This window comes from Diabrotica virgifera, chromosome 7 (genome assembly GCF_917563875.1).
Source record: "Diabrotica virgifera virgifera chromosome 7, PGI_DIABVI_V3a".
NCBI lineage: Eukaryota > Metazoa > Arthropoda > Insecta > Coleoptera > Chrysomelidae > Diabrotica > Diabrotica virgifera.
Genome location: NC_065449.1, coordinates 150,575,296 through 150,596,920, shown reverse-complemented (window position 1 = coordinate 150,596,920; position 21,625 = coordinate 150,575,296). Strand labels below are relative to the sequence as shown.

General features: G+C 33.4%; 1 protein-coding gene across 1 annotated transcript; it reads right to left on the bottom strand.

Moving 5' to 3' along the window:
- Window positions 1-12,044: 12,044 nt before the first annotated feature.
- LOC126888639 (uncharacterized) lies at window positions 12,045-21,311 on the bottom strand. Its single transcript, XM_050656997.1, has 2 exons — window positions 20,692-21,311; window positions 12,045-13,921 (listed from the first exon to the last, which is right to left on the bottom strand). The coding sequence occupies exons 1-2, from the start codon at window positions 21,085-21,087 to the stop codon at window positions 13,319-13,321; spliced, it is 999 nt and encodes a 332-aa protein (XP_050512954.1). The 5' UTR covers window positions 21,088-21,311; the 3' UTR covers window positions 12,045-13,318.
- Between the last annotated feature and the right edge of the window lie 314 nt (window positions 21,312-21,625).

The following is a 21,625-nucleotide window of genomic DNA, read 5'->3' as shown; positions in this document are numbered from 1 at the left end:
TAAAGAAATATTAGTTTAAAATTAATTTTGAACCTGTTGCAATATAATAGCATAATTATCTGACATGTATCTAATTTAAGACTTCTTTAATCCATAAACATTACGATTAGCAAGAGTTTTAAAAAAAGGGTCTCATATTTGGATCCATTACCCTACTTAATGCATCATAATCAATCAGTCCGTACCTGTGCACTACTGGAAGTAGCCGGGAAACCCAGGAAACGAAGCATTTAAAAATCGAAAAATTACTAACCGCTGTTTTTTTAACTGGACTGGAATTTCTGGGGGTAGTCAAAAGTCAATACAAAAGTCAAAACTAGTTTTGAACAGTTACTATTTGGTTACGATTAGGTAATCCGTCTTGTTTATACGTCTGAGTAGAGACTTCTTCTATTCTGAGTAGAAACAAAGACGTACCGATGTTCTTGATACCAAAGGTACCTACCCAAGAATAGTTTGCCGGCTATCGGCGCAAACCCTTTCCGGCTATTTCCTTCTGTAACTTAAAATATGACTTCTGTGATGTATTTTTTGGAATACTTACAAATTTATTTCGAAACATCTTTATTTTATCTTTAGCACACTTCTGTGCAGGCCCGCCGAGAGGGTGTACAGCCGGTACATTTTACCAGGGCCCGGCGTCGACCAAACCCACGACATCATTTTTCCCGTTTTTTTGCTCCTCACTGTATGTGCATAATGAGTTTAGTTAAGCTATATTTAATATGACCTTTAACTCTATTTTGAAATATAGGGCCTAGTATTGAGGCGACTGATAATTCTGAGTCCGACGCAATATTTCGCTGTGAAATATTTAGTATTGTCATAGATTAAATAACAAGCAACTTAACCAGAGGATTTAAAACGGCAATTGAAATTCATTCCCTATTTAACATTTTATGTTAAATGATACGATTTTATGTTAAAGAAGACGATAGAGCGATATACAAGGAGAATATTTGTGAATCTCATCTTTCCCCAATAGATATGTACAAGGAGAATATTTGTGGATGTCATCTTTCCCCAATAGATTTACTTAATAAAATTAAACATTCCAAATTGGAATCATTTCTTTCTAAGATCGTTATAGCATCAAGATTATTTTGCACATTAGTCGAAAAAAGGAAAAGATCCTTTAGTTTTCTTTCTCGCATAAAAAATGCTATGAGATCTACAACGAAACAGGATCGATTAACTGGTCTAGCAACTTTGTGCATTGATAATGATTTAGTAAAATCATGCGATATTTCGAAAATTATAGACATCTTTGCCAATCAAAAAACTCGAAAATTACCGATATTGCAAATATTTTTACTATTATAAAAATATAATCAAAATTTAATAAAAGTTATATTTGAAATGTTTCTTATTATTTATTATTGATAATTTTATTTCTCTAAAAATTAAAAAAGATTTTTCGCTTTACAATTTTTGCCGGGAGCCCGCTCTTCACTTCTTACCGGGGCCCGCTCATTCCTCTCGGCGGCCCTGCTTCTGTGTGCACTTTTAGCTCTAAAATATTTCCTAGCTGTCGTAACTCAATAATTTTACATTTTTTTCTTTTTACTTTAAAAGGTAAGAAGAGTAAGTGTATATATATAGAAGTAAGTGTATATTTTTGTTATATTCAGTGAATATAAGTATTTGTTGTATATTCAGTTAGTCCTCATTTAATTGTCCTTCATTTAATATTCTTCATTTATTATATCGGATAGCCAGGCAGGGGCGGCTCGTGATAGTACAAGATGGTGAGGCACACTACACTTGAGGAATATTACAGTAGACTCTCTCTATAACGAACACGGGTATTACGAAGTTTCGCTTATAACGAGGTATGTCCAACATCTGTGTGCTTACCGAGGCCAGTGCTGTAATAAATTCCACCGCCTGTAACTTCCTTCCTATTTATCTGTCAACCGATATTGAATATCGTAGGAAATTTACAATTTGCGATGGCCAAGTTTCATTGTTGAAGTCGATGATCGACACCTAATAAACTATGTAGGAGGCTTCAAAACATTTCAGTAGTGGTGATATGTACTGTTTTAAGTTCCTTTCGTCATGTAAATCAAATATTAAACAGTATTGTTCATACAAATCTTTATTAGCAATCAAGAAGCTACAACTTACAAGTTACATGACGCTAGCCGGAATGGCGTTACGTCGCTGACATCTGTCTGTCGTTGGTCTTCTTCTTTTACATCCTAAACATAATATATTACATAATATTGTTGTCTGATATAACGAGATCCGCTTATAACGAGGTAATTAGTACGCCATTTCAGTTCTCGCTATAGAGGGAGTTTACTGTATTATTATGGTTAGCTTTTCTTTAATAGCCGGAAGGTCGATTTTGTGGCGTCATAACGTCACAAAACGGCACCGTATTTATTTTAAGGCTTGCAAACGAAATTAAATATCAATTATTTTATTCGCAAAAGAAAGTCGAAAGTTTGTTTTTTTAGCTAAAAATAATTAATATGATACCACATATCAAAACAGTGTGAGTCAGATGTTTCGTCCTTTCTTGGTCTCATCAGCGTTGTACAGTCATATTAAGCAAAATTTACATTATATACTACATGACAAGAACGTACAACTGATTTCAGTGGCGTAACCAGGGGGTTTTTAGGGGTTATAAGCGCCCCATACCCTTAACATCCTCCTTAATTCCATACCCCCGGAGACCCATACCCCCTTAGGATCATCCTGGTTACGCTGTTGACTGATTCTTTTATTATTAATCACTTGCCAAAATGAAATTATTGTGCGCAATCAATATACCTTCAAACAAGTTAGTTTGGAACTGTCTTCAGGATATGGTTCGGATGAGAAAAAGTGCCACAATAAGTTTACTCTTGGTAGACATACCTATTGGTGTTGAAGAGAACCAAAAAGCTAACCTGCTTACCAAGGAAGGGACAAAAGAAACATTCATAGGTCAATAACCTTTGTTAACATAGCATCATAGGTTAACGTAGCAAAATATTGGACTGGATAGAACGTATCAAACGTAACCACTAGTACGCATACGTACAAGTAGGCAGTGCCGGCGCTAGGGTATAAGGTGCCCGCCTGCAAAACTAGCACAGGCGCCCCCTTCCCCACACACAAACATACAATACACAAATATACTCGTACAACCCAAGCCTCGGGGCATTATATGTGTTCTAATGGAACAGTGAGACCCACATGTCCGAAGATCAAACCGGTCACACTACGTAACCTGATGTGGTACGTATCTGGCCGCCCATAACCTGGAGTGGTATCTATCTGACCCCCAAGCTATACCACCACCCCTCCCCATCGCAGTACATAACGAATGAGGAGGCTTTGTACTGAACCTTACCTTGGATGCCCTGAGTCTGAGTAATGGGACATCCTCTGTATTACTTTATGTGGTTAAATCACCTGATTTTAGGGGTAGCTAGAAGAGCTTTTCTCTCTATTAACACATTCATGGACACGATTGCATATGAAGTCATTTACTCCATAAGATGTGGCTACATGCAAAGCGTGTCCGTGAATATGTTAATGACTTGATTTTGGACTTATGTCATACAAATGTGTGTTCCGGGCATCCGCAAATGTCCTCGGTAAATAAAGTTCGGTTACAGTTTTATTGGACCCATCATCTGACAAAACAACTTCACTTTAACTTTTTTAAGAAATTGGCTAAGGGAACTAATACTGTTTTTTTTGTCATTTCTGCTTTTTCGGCTTTTCTTTTTCAATTTGTGCTCCAGATAATTTGGGCGCCCCCCAAACAGGGGCGCCCGCCTGCAGTGCATCCCTTGCAGGCCCGTTATCGCCGGCCCTGCAAGTAGGTATTAAACATTTGAAGGCTTTTAGACATGAATCTTCGAAGACGAGATCCAAAGATTTTTTAGTACGAAAAGAAACCATCTGCGAATTATCGTGGGTCTTCTAAGAAAACACTGTGCCTTCGAGGGGAACATGTACAAAATCGAACTGAGAGTAGTAAGCGCGAACTGCAGTTTCTATCAGGCTAAAAATAAAGTCCGTGGCACACGGTCAAATACTGAGTTTGAGCAAACCATAAATCCAAAGAATTGACATTATATGACTTCATATTCCGAATTTGATCAAATCTTCTAAAAATGGATAATCTTCTACTTGTATCCTAAATATGACACAAACAACTAATTAATAAGCACAGTGCCGGATTAAGAATCTTGAGGCGATAGGCAACCAAAGCTATGAGGTCCCTTAAGAAAAAGTTACTGTTTTATGGTTTGAGATTTTTGGTATCTCTAATAATTTTTAAGTTATTTTGAAAAAAGCATTTTTTTTAAAGTTATTTTGAAAAAAAGCATTTTTTTAAAGTTATTTTGAAAAAGATCAAAGATTTTAATTTTTTGTGAAAAAAATATGTTTTAAATCGGTTTTAAAGTTATTATTACCAAAATTGAAGCTAATAAAAAATACAATATAAATTCCTTAATTAAAAACCTCTTAATAATAATATTAATTCAAAGTCAGTTATAGATAATTGAAAGTCTATTTTTTTCTTGCAGGTACTTTTAAATCTATTGTCCGTAAATAGGTATAAATGACATGCGTCGTAAAAACTGCACAATCAATAATTTTCAAACGGATTATAGGTACATATTCAAGCTTAAATATCGGGAACACGATGTATTTTATAAAAAAAATATACTTATTAACCACTTGTCAAAGTAATCAGGTATACCTATGAAATTAATGAATTAATAGATTTAATAATAACATCAAAATCAAGCAAGTTATGGTGAAAATAAGAGGACACTTTCAAATTTTTTAGAAAAAAGTGAAAAATAAAACATTGTGATTTCCACAAAAATTAAAATTTGTAGTAATTCCTATAAGACTTTTTTTACTTTAGCATTAGTAAGAACCTCAAATATTTTGACGGGTTTAGAATGAATATTTTTGAAAAAAATATGATTTTCTCGTTTGGACGTTGGAAGAAACGTCCTTTTTTTTTCAAATCAATAGAAAATATAGTTTTTCTAATATAAACATCTTCGAGAGCATGGAAAAAGCTTTAAAATGGCGTATTACAAAGTTGGATATGCTCATTTATTGTTAATAAATTAGTTTTTCCGCAAATCGCCAGGAAATTTTGACATTCCTGTCAAAATTTCTTGAAGAAAAAGTCAGGACTTCCTTACTGTAAGGAAATGTCATTTCCTTACTGTAAGGAAATGATATTTCCGTACAGTTGTTAGTTTGACAATTCAACCTCAATACGTTTCCATAGTAACCCAAGTAATTTTATTAGGAATTTCAAAGCACCATTTATTTGGGAATAAAATTATCGCGTTTTTTTTTAAATCAATCAATATCTGTCGAATTTTAAACGATTTGCGGAAAAATAGTATGTTTACCTCGTAGGAAAAGCCACATTCCTGGACTCTGTGTTGCTAAGTCTCGGCTTGCGCCTCGACTTAGCAATCTTCACAGTCGTCCAGGAATGTTAAGCTTTTCCTACCCGGTAAACAATGTACTATTTATAATATTATAATATCCCGAATAAAGTATCCCGAATAAAGTACGTGCCTCCTAGTGGCGGGGTACGGGCAACAATACATTGGCTTATAGGGTAGTCCTTACAGTAGGGATCCTGACCTATATAGAAAAATGCAAGCGGGTGTGGGGTAATACTGCACTTTGGTTGCATTGGTGGTGTATTGGCTAAACGTGCAGGGCAGGGTATGGTGCTGATAGAAAAGGCATTCAGGCATCAAATATCCAAACAAAATCTTTTCAGGCCATAATAATGAAAAGACCTTCTCCAATTATATAAAACAAAACTTATACTGAAATGATGGCATCTCCTGAGGTAAAATGTGCCGGAAGTAAAATGAGCCTCCGTTCGGATTTCCGGGTGAGGACTATCTCAGGGGGAACACCATTGCAGGTTAGAAAAATCAGGATAGGGTCGTGGAATCTTGGTAGTCTTACAGGTAAGAGTCTGGAGTTAGTGGATGCGCTCAAACGAAGAAGAGTTCAAATTGCTTGTATTCAAGAAACTAGGTGGAAAGGACAAAGGGCGAAAGAACTAGGTGAAGGATACAAATTGTGGTATGTAGGGAGTAGTAACACTAGAAATGGAGTTGGTATAATTGCTGATAGTGAAATGAAAGATAATGTAGTAGAAGTTGTAAGAACGAGTGATAGAATGATGTCAGTGAAATTTGTAATTGATAAAGAGGTATTGAATGTTGTGTGTGTGTATGCTCCCCAAACAGGTCTGGGTGAGAATGAAAGAAGAGCTTTCTATGATCAATTAGGAGACGTACTGAGTGATATTCCAGCAGAGGAGAAAGTTATAATAGGAGGTGATTTCAATGCACATGTGGGCCAAACCAAGACAGGATATGAAACAATACATGGGGGATTAGGCTTTGGAACTAGAAATGAAGCTGGAGATGATATGCTTGAATTAGCAACAGAGTTGGATATGGCGATTGTTAACACATTCTTTAAAAAGAGAGAAACTCAACTTATTACCTACAAAAGTGGACAACATCAATCCCAAATAGACTACTTCATGATAAGAAAAGAAGACATACGTGAATGCAAGGACTGCAAGGTAATAGTTAGTGAGACAGTAAGCCAACAACATAAGCTGCTTGTTCTGGACATCGAAGTAAAAAGCGAAACTAAACAAAAATATCGGAGAGGACCACAAAAAATCAAGTAGTGGCTGCTGAAAGATGAGAAAGAAGGTCTATCAGGAAAAGAATAGTAGAGAAAATATGTTGGAACATGAAAGGAAGTCCTAATACAATTTGGAGAAAAATGGCCAGTAGTATTAGAGAGACTGCTATTGAAATACTTGGGAAAACGTCAGGAAAAAAGTTTGAGGATAAAGAGACTTGGTGGTGGTGAAACGAAGTACAAGGAAAAATAAAAGAGAGTAGAAAATTATATAAAAAGTGGCAAGAAACCAGATCCGACACAGATCTTCAAAACTATATGGTGGCGAAAAAGGAAGCGAAGGTAGCAGTAGCAAAAGCCAAAGCAGAAGCGTATTCAAACCTATACGATCAACTTGATACCAGGGAAGGCGAAACGAAGATATATAAAATAGCCAAACAGAGAGCAAAGAAAGCAAAAGATTTTAATCAGATTAGATGTATCCGAGATGAAAATAATAAAATACTAGTTCACGAAAGGGATGTCAAAAAGAGATGGAGAAAGTACTTTGACAGCTTATTAAATGAAGAATTTGACAGACAGCCGGTAGAGTCAACGGAGACAGTAGCAGCAATGGTCACCAAAATAACCAACGAGGAAGTGGCTCAAGCGCTTCAAAAAATAAAGAAAGGAAAAGCGGTAGGACCAGATGATATTCCTGGGGAAGTATGGAGAGCCTTGGGAGAGACAGGAACAAGGTGGCTAGCAGGTCTATTAAATAGAATTATGGAAGTCGGACAAATGCCAGACGAATGGAGAAGCAGTATACTGGTACCTGTTTACACAAAAACAAGGGAGATATACAACAATGTACAAACTACAGGGCTATAAAACTGCTTAGCCACCCCATGAAAATATGGGAAAGAGTAATTGATAGACGGATACGTGAAGAGACCGAAATATCCGAGAATCAATTTGGCTTTATGCAGGGTAGATCAACAACAGATGCAATTTTCATTATAAGGCAGTTGATGGAAAAATACAGGAGTAAAGAAACAAACGCTCATATGGTATTCATTGATCTTGAGAAAGCATATGATAGAGTTCCTCGAGAGATTCTGTGGTGGGCACTTAATAAGAAAGGAGTCCCTGGTGAATATGTAAAGATTGTGAGGGATATGTATGAGGGAGTAACGACTAGTGTCAGGACAGGTGTGGGAGAGACTGATAAATTTCATGTGAAAGTAGGATTGCACCAAGGCTCTGTGCTTAGTCCGTATTTATTCTCATTAGTTTTGGACCAGATAACAGCGAAACTACAGGGTAACATTCCATGGTGCTTAATGTATGCTGATGATGTCGTGTTAGTAGGAAATAGTGAAAGAGACTTAGAACAAAAACTGGAACAGTGGAGACAAGATCTGGAGGAAAAAGGTTTAAAACTTAGTAGGACAAAAACAGAGTATTTGGAATGTTCATTTAAAGATGGAGCTACTACAAATAAAATGGTATCTTTGGATGGTGAAATGAGTGTGAAAAGCAATAGTTTTAAGTACCTAGGATCGGTATTACAGAGTAATGGAGAAATAGATGGAGATGCATGCAGTAGAATTAGGGCTGGATGAATGAAGTGGAAAGAAGCGAGTGGTGTGTTGTGTGACAGAAAAATTCCAATGAAGCTGAAGGGAAAATTCTATAAAACAGCCATAAGACCGGCTATGATGTACGGAACTGAATGTTGGGCAGTGAAAAAGAAAGAGGAACAACGAATGCATGTGGCTGAAATGAGAATGCTTAGATGGATGAGTGGAGTGACAAAGAAGGATAAAATTAGAAATGAGTATATTAGGGGAAGTCTAGGTGTGGCACCAATTGATGGAGAAATGCAATTAGGGAAGCCGACCCCGCATAGGGATAAGGCAAAGAGAATGATGATATAATATTATAATAAAATATAAAAATAAGCCACAATTATTTTTTCAATTTAATTGTGGCTTATTTCCCATCTAAATAGTTAATTATTGTTAATATAATTGCGAAAAAAGTCGAAATTGTAAAAAAATTAATTTCACAATAACTATTATAAAAATTGGTGTACAGCTTTAAAATTTTTGTCAAAGGAGGGTTCTTTGGTGCTTAATAGGTGATACAAATTTTACAGGTGTCAAATGAAAGAGCATGAGCTAGACTTTCAAATTGGTTTAAAAACAGTGAGTAAAAAATGCATTTATTAGTAATAAATAATTATGCAAGAGTATCGTCAATTTTTCCTTATAAACTTTTTGAATAACTTTTTTAAAAAAATCTATTTTTTTACTCTGTTTTAGATGCACAACTAATAAGTAATATTATTTATATATAATTGATAAAAAATTGTAATAAATATATATAATTTATTCTATAAAAAAATAAAGTTTATAAGGAAAGATTGATACTTTTGCATAATTATTTATTACTAATAAATGCATTTTTATTTACTTTTTTAAACCAAGTTGAAAATATAGCTCATGCTCTTTCATTGTCGATCCTAACATCATTTTTTTTCTGACATGTTATTGCAAAAAAATGCTCTCTGGGATAAACAATTTGAATAAAATTTAAACAATTGAATGAATCGCTTTGAAATTTTTGTCACATATTAAGCACCAAAGAACGCTCATTTGACAATAATTTCAAAGCTGTACATTCATTTTTACAATAGTTATGCGAAATTAATTTTTTTGCAATTTTGACCTTTTTCGCAATTATATTAAACTTGAGTAAGTATGAGTATCAATTGAGTGTATCAAACTTTGTAATAATTCATTTTAAAGCTTTTTCCATACTCTCGAAGATGTTTGTACTAAAAACCCATAAGTTTCAATGTTTTCAATTGATTTAAAAAAAAGGAAAAATGCCGTGTTTTGACACTAAATTGTTTATAAATAAAAATGGCCGCCAGATCCTACGCAGGAAATAGTTACAATTTGCTCTTATAGGCATTACTTGTCGAAAAAACGCTTCAGTGTCCTTGCTCTTAAAGTGTCATGGAAAAAACCTTAGGTATTACCCTGGACTATATACATTTTATTGAAAATAACCTGGTTTAAATATTGTAGATATCAAAACAGATGCTTAAATTCCAATATTATACCAAGCACATCAGATAAATACACTAAGTCAAAAATTAAGGTGTCTGGCGATCACTTAAAAGTGCCCTGGCAGTGCTTTAAAATAAAGAGTTATTAGAATAAAATATTAATCAATCTGATGTGCAAATTTATAAAATCAACTACTGCACCTAACTACACGATAACAATTATTCTCTTCCAAAGAACAAAACCAAACTAAGAAAAGATGACTTCGATATAAATATTAGATTGAAAGAACCATCGATGTTTAAATAAAACCACCCAACGCCAATAATATTAAGTTTTAGTATATACAATAGAATTATAAAACTTCATAGAATGTACGTGACAAATGTCCAAATTCAAATAAATTTATTATGGTTGATACAACCTTACCCCATTGTATTGTATTGTAGGTAGGTACCCTACTTATATTGCTAAAATCTTGTATTTACTAGGTTACCTGAAATGTTTTTCAACAGTTTAAATATAAAAATATTTTAGTAGGTATTAAGCGTCGTTTAAACACAACGATAAGTCACAGCAACTAGTTGTGATGACAAGTTGAAACGCTGTTTAGACGCTGCGATTCAATGCGATACCACCTTCAACCCAACTCCAACTTTGATAAGTTGTGCGATGCACCGTTTACACACAATGATAAGTTGCAACAACTCGATTCACCTTGATAAGTTGTTTGATTTATCGCTGTGTTTAAACGACCCTTTAAGGATCGTTTAAACACAGCGATAAGTCACAGCAACTAGTTGTGATGACAAGTTGCTGTGATTGAAACGCTGTTTAGACGCTGTGATAAGTTGACCACAACAAGTTGAAGAGGGGACCTAGACCCTTTTAGACCCTTCAATGAATTACAACTAGTTTTAATCCTAAACAAATAGATCCTGTTACTTTCAAAATATAAAGGTTGTTTATGTTATACAGGGTATTTACAAAGTTATAACCAATTTTATATGAAAATCGTAACAAGTTTAACTCACTGTATAAATAAAAATAAGCACAACGGCAATGGTTTATTGATGCCATATTTTTTTATTTATTGTCAAAATTTTTAAAAATGATTGATATTGCTAATTTACTTTATATCTAATAAAGGGTGAGTTAAAACTCAAGTACATTATTTTTTCAGTAAAATTTAAATGGGATACCCTGTATTTTATATCACTATTAAAAAGTACCATTACCGTACTTTAATTTGTATACAACACTCCCTCCTATTCGTCTGTCTACGCAAAAGAAAAAGTAATAAAAACGCGTGATCAAGGGATCAGGTACCTGCTTCTTGAAAAATAACAGTCGAAGAGTCCGATTAGGTACTTACTTCCCAGAAGTTGTATCGGATTATTACCAACAACTGTTTACCACGAATTCTGACTGTTTGACTGAAGTTTTAGTGCTTGTAGGCCGTACGGCATTTGAAAAAGGAAGATTTTTTACGTGACAATTTACCACCTTTAGTGAAAAATTCCGCAAAAAAAGATTTTACGGAAATCTGAAAAATTTTTGTGAAAAAATCGCTCGTTTTTTTTTTAGTTTTTCATGGTTAAAAAATATTTATATTTTTTATTTTTTGGTCAAATTGTGGTAAATTGTCACGTAAGAAACCTTCCTTTTTCAAATGCTGTACGATTTTTTTATTTCGGATATTCCAATCCTGAGATTAACTGTTGGCCATCATTTTTCGAGGCCTCGACTTTTGCGCCCTCTACAATATTAGTGTACGTGCATAAATGATAAAAGATATATTTTTTGTTCTCTATAAGAGTTAGGTATTAATATGTAAAACGTTTTATATTCATTTTTAATAAAGGTTCTGAGAAAAAAATTGTTATTTTTGGTTTTCTAAAGTGTACTAGTACCTTACTAAACTGGACTGATGTTTTGGGGTTACAAACGTTGTTTAGACGCTGCCATATGTTGCTGTGATTTATCGAGATTATTCCTAAACGTTGTTGACAACTATCGATCGCAGTAAAGCCGTAGCCATGGAGGAAGTATTACTGTCAGTATTAGTCGGATGTTTAGTAGTAAAGAAAAGGGAAAACTCGCGAAAACCCAGATCGAAGTGGAGCCGCAAGTGGTTACTAATGAGAAGGGAATTCTCTCATGTGAAGTTAATGCAAGAATTGAGTAATGAGCCAAACGACTGGCGAAATTATTTGAAGATGGACGAGGGGACGTATCATGAGTTGTTAAGCTTAGTTTCTCCGTTTATTACGAAACATGATACTTTAATGAGAAAAGCGATATACCCACACGAAAGACTCTCAGCTACCTTACGATTCCTTGCCACCGGAAGAACCTTGAAGGACATAGAATATTCAACTGCCATTTCTAAACCATCTCTGAGCTCAATAATCCCAGAAACCTGTGAAGCTATTTATAAAGTACTACAACAATTTATCCAGGTATGTGTTATTTATTATAGAACATTTTTTTCTATACAGAACAGTTTTCTATTTTCTTTTAAAATAATGAAATATAATACATTATAATGATAGGGGAGCCCAAGCGGGGATTTTTGTAGTTACTCGAGCGCGTCAGTTTATAACATAGGGGGAGAAACCTTGTACCTTGTAAATGTACCCCTACCATATATTGGATTTTAATACAGAGGAGTTCGTTAACGGGGGTCCGAAAAAAAATCTATCCTTAGAAAAACTCGAAATCGTCAGATTAAGATAAGGTAAGTTAAGTACATGCAGAACAGTGTATATTTCAAAAATCCAAAAATCCAGTTTGAGCGGGGCGTAAGGATATGGGCGAGTCACAAAATTTCACAAGATAAATGCGAATATTTCGAGAAATAAACGTCAGATCGAACAACTAAAAAATCGTGTTCAATATTTTTTAAGTATTTATCGAATAATACTAAACACGACCCCCACGGAGAGGGGTGGGGGTCAATTTAAAATTTCAAATAGGAACCCCGCGATATTTCGCGAAATAAACATCAGACCGAAAAACTGCAAAATACACGTATTCATTATTTTTGAAAAATCTATCGAATGACACTAAACATGACCCCCCACGGAGGTGGGGTGGGGGGTTACTTTAAAATATTAAATTGGAGCCCCCATTTTATATTGCAGATTTGGATTCCTGGCGTAAAAATAAGTAATTTTATTCGAAACATTTTTTCAAATTATGCATAGATGGCGCTGTAAACGGAAAAAATGATTGTTGGAAATGGAAACTTAAATTAAAATGGAAAGTCCCCACTTAAATGACAAATTTTACTTAACTTTATTTGGTTTTATGACCTAATCTTCACAACGCAGTAGTTCCCCATAACGCTCGAGTAACTGCAAATTTAGCCTACTTTCCTCCCCTACTATAAAACTAATAATCGTAAAACATAAAAAAGTACATAACGTAATAAAAGATAACATAAAGATACAATATAAAGTCAATAATCATAGAACAAAGTAGTAAATCATCGAATATGAAAAATAATGTCCTACTACACCGATAACTTTGAAAAGAAGCTTGAAACATTGTTATCAATTGATTAGTCGAAATTTATATTGGTTGTTCAGGGGTCAGGGTTGTTTTGGACTGTTTGTTGGATCGTTAGGCAGTGCCATGTTGGATACATCGGGTGTATCACGGTTGAAAGTTTGGGGGTAGGGAAGTGTGGGAGAGTTTGTTGGATCGTTAGGCAGTGCCATGTTGGATACATCGGGTGTATCACGGTTGAAAGTTTGGGGGTAGGGAAGTGTGGCAGAGTTTGTTGGATCATTAGGCAGTGCCATGTTGGATACATCGGGTGTATCACGGTTGAAAGTTTGGGGGTAGGGAAGTGTGGCAGAGTTTGGATGCTGTAAAATATTGTTACTGGAACTGAAAGGCCAAGGATGGTCTGGCATTCCCGAGATGTAGGGTAGGGGGTAGGGTTGTTGGTGGTAAAGTTGGGGGTTATATGGCTGACTGTTCATTACTTTATAATCTTTGGAGAGTGTTTCAAGCTCCCCCTCAAAAATCACGTCATTTATGAGTTTTCTCGCGAATATGGCCTGGGTTCGTTTAAGGGAACGTAGCTTATGGGCTACATACTTTCCGTAGGCTTCGAACTCATCATCAGGATGAATATTTTTTAGCCGCTCTCCCGCTAGCTCTATCACCTCATCTGCCGAACTCAGCATCTTTTTTTTTTAGACTTAGCGTTTGGTGATGGTGACGTGCTACATCTATCATCACCTGACATTGGAAGAGCCACCTCTCCTTCTTGGGAATGGGGTAGATGCATATGTTCTGAATCCTCCTGTTCGAAATAAAACAACATTATCAGTTTCCACTAAACTTATTAGAGCAGGCGGTATCTGTTCCAAAATACCCTCATTTGGGTAAATCATACTTGACCTTGTAGAAAATTTTTAAAATTTAAAAAGGCTGTATCATCCGAGATATAGCAATGAAAAGGAGAAAAAAATTGAATTTTCAAGTATTTTTTTTTCACAAATTGTTTAATAATAAATTTAGCCCACCTTTTGAAGCATACGCATAGTGATAATACTCGTAGTATCATTTTTAATAAATAGTCCATTTACACACGGTTTTTGCTCCAAATTTTAACGAAACGCTTGGATTGACATGAAATTTGTCATACACATAGTAGCTTACATGTCAAAGAAATAAACTGATGCTTGGGCCGATGCGTGGGCAGAAATGGATAAACTGACTAAGCAACTTTTGTTCTATATAGTTTTTTCACCAAGTCAAATACTTTTCGAGTTATTTGTAAGTGAATATGTATATTTATTATAATAAATTATAATAAATATATATTTTATCGATTATATATAAATGATATATTTTATCGAAAAAAACATTCTTAGCAAAAAATATAGCTTGTAAAAAATTTAAATAAAAATGTATGTATGAAGTCTGTAGACCCAGAAGAAGCAGAGTTATAGTTAATGAAAAGTAGATTCATATTCGTCAAATTCCAAATCGAAAATTTCAACGCGAAATAACCAACAAATGAAGCACTTTTCGGGGGAAACTCAATAGAACTATTGTAAAGCGTTTAAGAAATCTTTATATTTTGTTTTTTAAAAAAGTTTCACGAATCATCAAAAGTAAGCTCCATGTACGCTCAAAATAAAGTGATCCCTTTTTTTGGTAAAATAAATCGTGAAAATCACCTCTTACTTAGCATGCCAAATGAAACTAATCGTCACCGATTCACAAGTTACTTTACTTATGTACCTATTGCTTATTAGTATGTTTCATCAGTTGAAAGTGCTTATTTTTGAAAATAATTGGTTGTAAAGGGTTAACAATTGTTTTCTTTACTTTTGAAAAAATACCAAAAATCTCAAAGAATAAAAAATTTAGATTTTTCTTTTAAGAATATTTTGGGTTTTTATTTTTCTGTTATACAAAACAATTGGTTAAGAAATGGCTTTTCAAAATTTACATGCACACGTGATTAGTGACTTGTTCAAGCCCTTTCAAAAATAATCACTTTCAACCGATGAAACTTACAGATGGTATAAACAATACATAAGTAAGGTAACTTGTGAAGCGGTAACGATTAATTTCATTTGGGATGCTAATTAGGAGATGATTTGTTTATCAAAAAAAAGAGACCAACTTTATTTTAAGCGTAATTGTTTACTTTTGATGCTAAACACTTTTTCCAAAAAGTGCTTTTTTTTGTTTATTTCACGTCGAAATATTCGATTTTGAATTTGACGAATAAGAAATCACCTTTTATTAGCTGCGACCCTGGGTATCTAGACTTCATATATACATATTTTTATTTGGTTTTTTATAGGATATATTTTTGCTAAGAATATTTTTTTCGATAAAATATTTTCTTTTTGAGTTATTTGCGAAAAATCGTCTAGAAACGAGGTTTTCTGTTGAAAATTAAACATATTGTCGTAAATAACCCGAAAAGTATTGCCTTAGTGAAAAAAAAAACTCTATAGAACAAAAGTTAAGTTGCTTAGAATTAGTCAGTTTATCTATTTCTGGACTTATTTTGAATGTAATTTTTTTCACCCCCGAGAAGGGGAGAAAGTCACCCCCTGGGCAAAAGCACACATCGGCCCAGTATCACTATATTTATTTGACATGTTAGCTATGTGTATGACAGATTTCATGTCAATGGAAACGGTTTTTTAAAATTTGGAGGTTTTGCAATATTGTACCGTGAGTTAATGGACAATATTATTTGGAAGCGATTAAAGCAAAAAACTTAGATCCTATACAATTTACCCAACTCAAACAGATACCGCCTGATCTATATGAACGGCTATATTTGGCATGTGACAGAAAGAGTTCTTCAGTTGTGGTCGAGGAAATGGATTGAGATACGTTGTATATAAATTTATATTCAATTTGTATTTAAAACTTTTATTTATATTTTAATTGGTAATTTAAAATTTGTATTGATTTTTGTTTTTCAGTTCCCTAAAACTGCCGATGACTGGTTAAAAATTGCCTCAGATTTTGAAGAGAAGTGGCAATTTCCTCATTGTTTGGGCGCTGTCGATGGTAAACATATCCGGATTGTTCCACCAAAGGATAGTGGTTCCTATTACTTCAACTACAAAAAGACACACAGTATAGTCTTGATGGCCATAGCAAACGCTCACTGCGAATTTATACTGTGTGATGTAGGAACGAACGGTCGAATATCTGATGGAGGTGTGATCAATAACACTCTTTTCTACGAAAAACTTATAAACCATCAATTAAACATTCCTGGGCCCGAACCAGTTAGCTTTGATCTTGACCTGGAATATGTTTTTGTCGGGGATGATGCCTTTGCATTAAGACCTGATCTTATTAAGCCATACGGTCGGGAGTCCCTTAATAACGAGAGAAGAATATGCAACTATCGTATATCGAGGGCACGGCGAGTTGTTGAGAACAGTTTTGGAATTTTAGCTTCACGATTTCGTATTTTTCACACTGCAATAAACTTAAATGTGAAAACCATCGAATCACTAGTTCTTGCTTGCTGTGCATTGCACAACTTCTTGATGAAAAAATCATGTAATTACTCCTCTCCTAAAAGTTATGATCGAGAAGATACTATCGATGGTACTAAGCAACTAGGTGCAAGGCCTCATCCCGATAAATTCCACAATCTCGATAGAAGTTCAGGAGGTCAAGTTTTACAACAAGCAAAAACCGTTCGAGAAAAGTTCTGTACGTATTTTAACGGGGAGGGATCAGTTCCTTGGCAAGAAAAATTTGCATTGAAGGTTTGACATTTATAGTTAATTAGTGAAAAGTATATTAAGTAAACTAGAAGATCATTTGAGACCCAGGGATGTTCTTCAATATGTTTTTTGTTATCAACCTGTACTTATTATAATATACCATGGGTGATCTACTTTGAGGTGGATGTGAGAGCTGGCATTCCGATTTTTGCAGAACAAGTTAGGTGATAGGCAACCGACACAATAATTTAGAATTTAATGTAATTTTATTTTAAATTAAAATAATTTTTATTTTAAGATAATACAGGGTGTTTCATTGGGAAAGTAACACTCAAAGAGGGCACTTAGGCGGTCTCAAAAATACCATACTTAATAGGTCTTACTTCAATAATATCAAAGATACTGGGTGTTTTATCTATTTTGCCGAGATATTTTCTTATTTGGTTCATAACTTTTTAACCACACTGTATATTTATTTGATATTTGGCACGCAAATATTCTTTGAGGTGTACAATCAAGTAATTTATTTACAATTGTAAAAAATCCAGGTCCGGATTAAAAAATATTGGAAAAATATCCCGACCCAAAAACAACACCCTGTACATTATTTTTTTTAAAATAGATTTTGCATTTGAAAAGAGGATAAAAACTAAATTTAGTGGTATACTTTGAATTTTCGGCAAAATGAATTCTCTGGTCAAATGTTGAATTTGAATTCAGAAATTATACGAATTTCGAGAGCTCGAAGTAGAAAAAAAATTGAAATACGACTTACAACTTGTTAAACACACTGTATATTTATTTTATATTTAACACCGAATATTCTTTAAAGTGTCCAATCAATTAATTTATCTACAATTATAAAAAATCCAGGGCCGGATTAAAAAATATTGGAAAAATGTTCCGACCCAAAAAACACCCTGTACAGTAATTTTTTTAAAAATGGATTTTGCATTTGAAAAGAGGATGAAAAACTAAATTTAGTGGAACACTTAATTTTCGGCAAAATGATTTTTCTGGTAAAATTTTGAATTGCGAGAGCTCAAAGTAAAAAAATTAAAATGTGACATAATTTTAATTAATACCATTATTTAATCTAAATTGGTAAAATGTTAACATTTCCGTGTTTTTTTTTATTATTATGGCGATAAATAATTCATAACAAATATTCACCTTTAATTAATGAATAATAAATAAAGGGTCCACAAAAAATACATTACTTTAATCAACGGACTATCTTAAAAATTAAAAAAAAACAGAAAAAATTTGCTGTAAAATAACTTTGGAATATTTAAAATCCAAAGTTTATAACGAGGAAATAAATAATAGGGAAGAACTTCTTGACCGGATTCCAGACGCCTTTCAAGAAATGAAGAATAACCCTGACGAGATTAGGAAGTCAGCCAGATAAATAACAAAATGAGCAAGATTTTGCCTTTAACAAGGTGGTGGCCATTTTGAACAATTACTATAGTTTTGGTAAGTTATTTTTCAGAAAAATTTTTCTGTTTTTTTTTTAATTTTTACGATAGTTCGTTGAATACATAAAGTTGTGTATTTTTTGTGGACTCTTCATTATTTATTCGTTAATTAAAGGTGAATATTTCTTATGAATAATTTGTCGCCATAATAAAAAAACACTGAAATGTTAACATTTTACCAGTTTAGATTAAATAATGGTATGAATTAAAATTAAGTTACATTTTAATTTTTTTACTTCGAGCTCTCGCAATTCACATAATTTCAGAATTCAAATTCAAAATTTTACCAGAAAAATCATTTACCAGAAAAATCACTAAATTTAGTTTTTTATCCTTTTTTTCATGTGCAAAATATATTTAAAAAAAAATTTTAATATACAGGGTGTTGTTTTTGGGTCGGGATATTTTTCCAATATTTTTTAATCCGGACCTGGATTTTTTACAATTGTAAATAAATTAATTGATTGTACACCTTAAAGAATATTTTCGTGACAAATATCAAATAAATATACAGTGTGGTTAAAAAGTTATGAACCAAATAAGAAAATGGCAAAATAGATAAAACACCCAGTATCTCTGTTATTAATGAAGGAAGACCCATTGAGTAGGTATGGTAATTTTGAAACCGCCAAAGTGTCCTCTTTCTACAGTTAACGTATGTTACTTTCCCAATGAAACACCCTGTATAAGTCTATCTTCAGTCAATGACTGTGAAATATTTTTTATTTGTTATAAATAAAGTCACTAAGGGCTGGTTGTTCGAACGCTAATCAACAATGATCATTATCAAATATTTAATTACTGTCACCAACTGTCAATGTCAACTTTGTTTGGGTTGCTGAAAACATAATATGAAATTACTTAATCAATTATGTTAATAATTGTTATGTTAATTGATTAACTAATCTCATAATTTTAATCAATTATGTTTTCAGCAATCCAATAAAAGTTGACATTGACAGTTTTGGTGACAGTAATTAAATATTTGATAGTGATCATTGCTGATTAGCGTTCGAACAACCGGCCCTTAGATTGACAAAAACAATTATCTCTGCTTAAGTTGGTCATAGAAAATTTTTATTTTGGTTTAAATCTTCGTTTTTTCTTCAGCAACAGTAATCTGCAAGTTAGAAACTAATGGGATGTACTGTACAGGGGCCGCTTCAGGAAATGTTTATAACGAAATTTGCGCCCTTATTTTCAAACCCGAAATAAGAGGTTGAAAAATGTTTTAGGCATTTATTTACATCAGAATATGAAAATATAAGTCTTTAGCAGGAGAGTGGATCTAATTAACACTACGATTTTTTTCAAAAAAGTTATAGCCTTCGATATTTGACTTCTCGAAATAAACAATTTGTAATATCTAAGCAACAAATTCACCAATCGGGCTTTACAAATATTTTTTATGTTAAGAATTGAAAGATCTTAATTTTACAGCCTTAAAGAATAAAAAAGTTATTTTTACAATAAATAATGCAATTGCAAAAACGGCCATTTTGGACGTTTCGCAGGCTGTTTTGCAATAAATAATTAACGAAATTAAACTTACCATAGCTAAAATTTTAGGTTTTTAATTTAATACAATTTTTTATTTCTAATTTTTTCTCTAAAATGAATATCCTAGCAGCAAAATTAAAAATCTTCACAAATTGCAAATTTAATACAAGAAGAACGTGATAAATAAAAAAGTTTCTAAAATTTTTGGTTACATTTTAGTAGAAGTTATTCCTCACATGGACATTTACAACATCTGATAGGTTTCAAAAATTCCTGAATTATAACACGTATGACTTTTCTCAGGATTCGAAAAAAAATTAATAGGTACCTTAAAACACATTGAAAATTTTGACATGCGTCAAAACTTTGCATTTTACACCGTTCCCCTTTATTAACACATTTTTAACCAGCGCATATCACAGGAAATTTAATTACCTTTATTTTATTTTGCTACTACTTTGCTCCAAAATGAATCGGTTTAAAGTTATAAGAAAAGAAAATAGAAAAAAATCCATATTTTTAGTAATTTTTAAATATTTTACTTTTTTTTATTAATGTTTCGGGCATATTTGGAAGGCAGCATAAGTCAATTATTATTATTGAAGTTATCACCTAAATTTTTCTGCAAAAATCCGAATGCCACCTCTCACATCCAAAAATAGACTAATTATACCAAAAATAGAATAGTTTTTCACAGATCCGCCCTAGTCTAAATTTTGTTAAAGGTACCTAAAAAAATTTGATTTTACTTACATATTGTTCTGTTTCTGGATTGCCATCACTCATGGTACTCCTACTAGGTCTTGCAGATTCCTGGTCTCTCAGAAAATGCAGAAGGTCGAAGTACCACAAACTAGGTTTATACACATCATCCTGGCCCGTCCCGGATTTTTCCGATTTGACAACTTTTGACAGTTCTCTCTTATACACCGTACGTAATGCACTAATTTTTTTGATAACGATATTTCGGTCTGCCGATGAATCAAACTCCTGGAATTTTTTTACGAGCTCAGCATATGCAATATCTCTTTTATTTCTGTCGGAGTAATCTTTGCTCTTAACGAGCCACAAACACGTATGACTTCTATAAAGTTCAATAAACTCAGTCAAAAACTCTCGAGGAGTAGGTTGTTTTAATTCTTCTGCCATTTCGCCTTTAAAAACTAAGATAGACTGAAACGGAAACTCTGTCTTTCTTTGACCGCGCAACAACACAGACAGAAAATATTGAAAATACTATCAAGTAAAGGTGGGCCAAATATCATTACTTTGTAATCCCTTTATGGGCAAAACGGCAAAACGTGATATTTCACGTTCTTTTCTCACCCAAGATATTGATATGCCCAGACCCAAGTTTATTGTTTTATTGCACCACTTAATGGTAGGGGAGCAAAGTATGCTAAATGTGCAGTCACTCGAGCGCTTTGGGGACCTATTGGGTTGTGATTATTAGGTCCTAAAACCAAAAAAAGTTAAGTAAAATTTTCCATTTTAGCGGGCGCTTGCCATTTTTTAATTTAATTTTCCATTTCCATTAATCGTTTTTTCCGAATATAGCGCCATCTATCCATAATTCGAATAAATGTTTCGAATAAAAGTTGCTTATTTTTATGCAGAGAATTCAAATCTGCAATAAAAAATGGGGCTCCCATTTAAGATTTTAAAGTAACCCCCCACCCCACCTCCG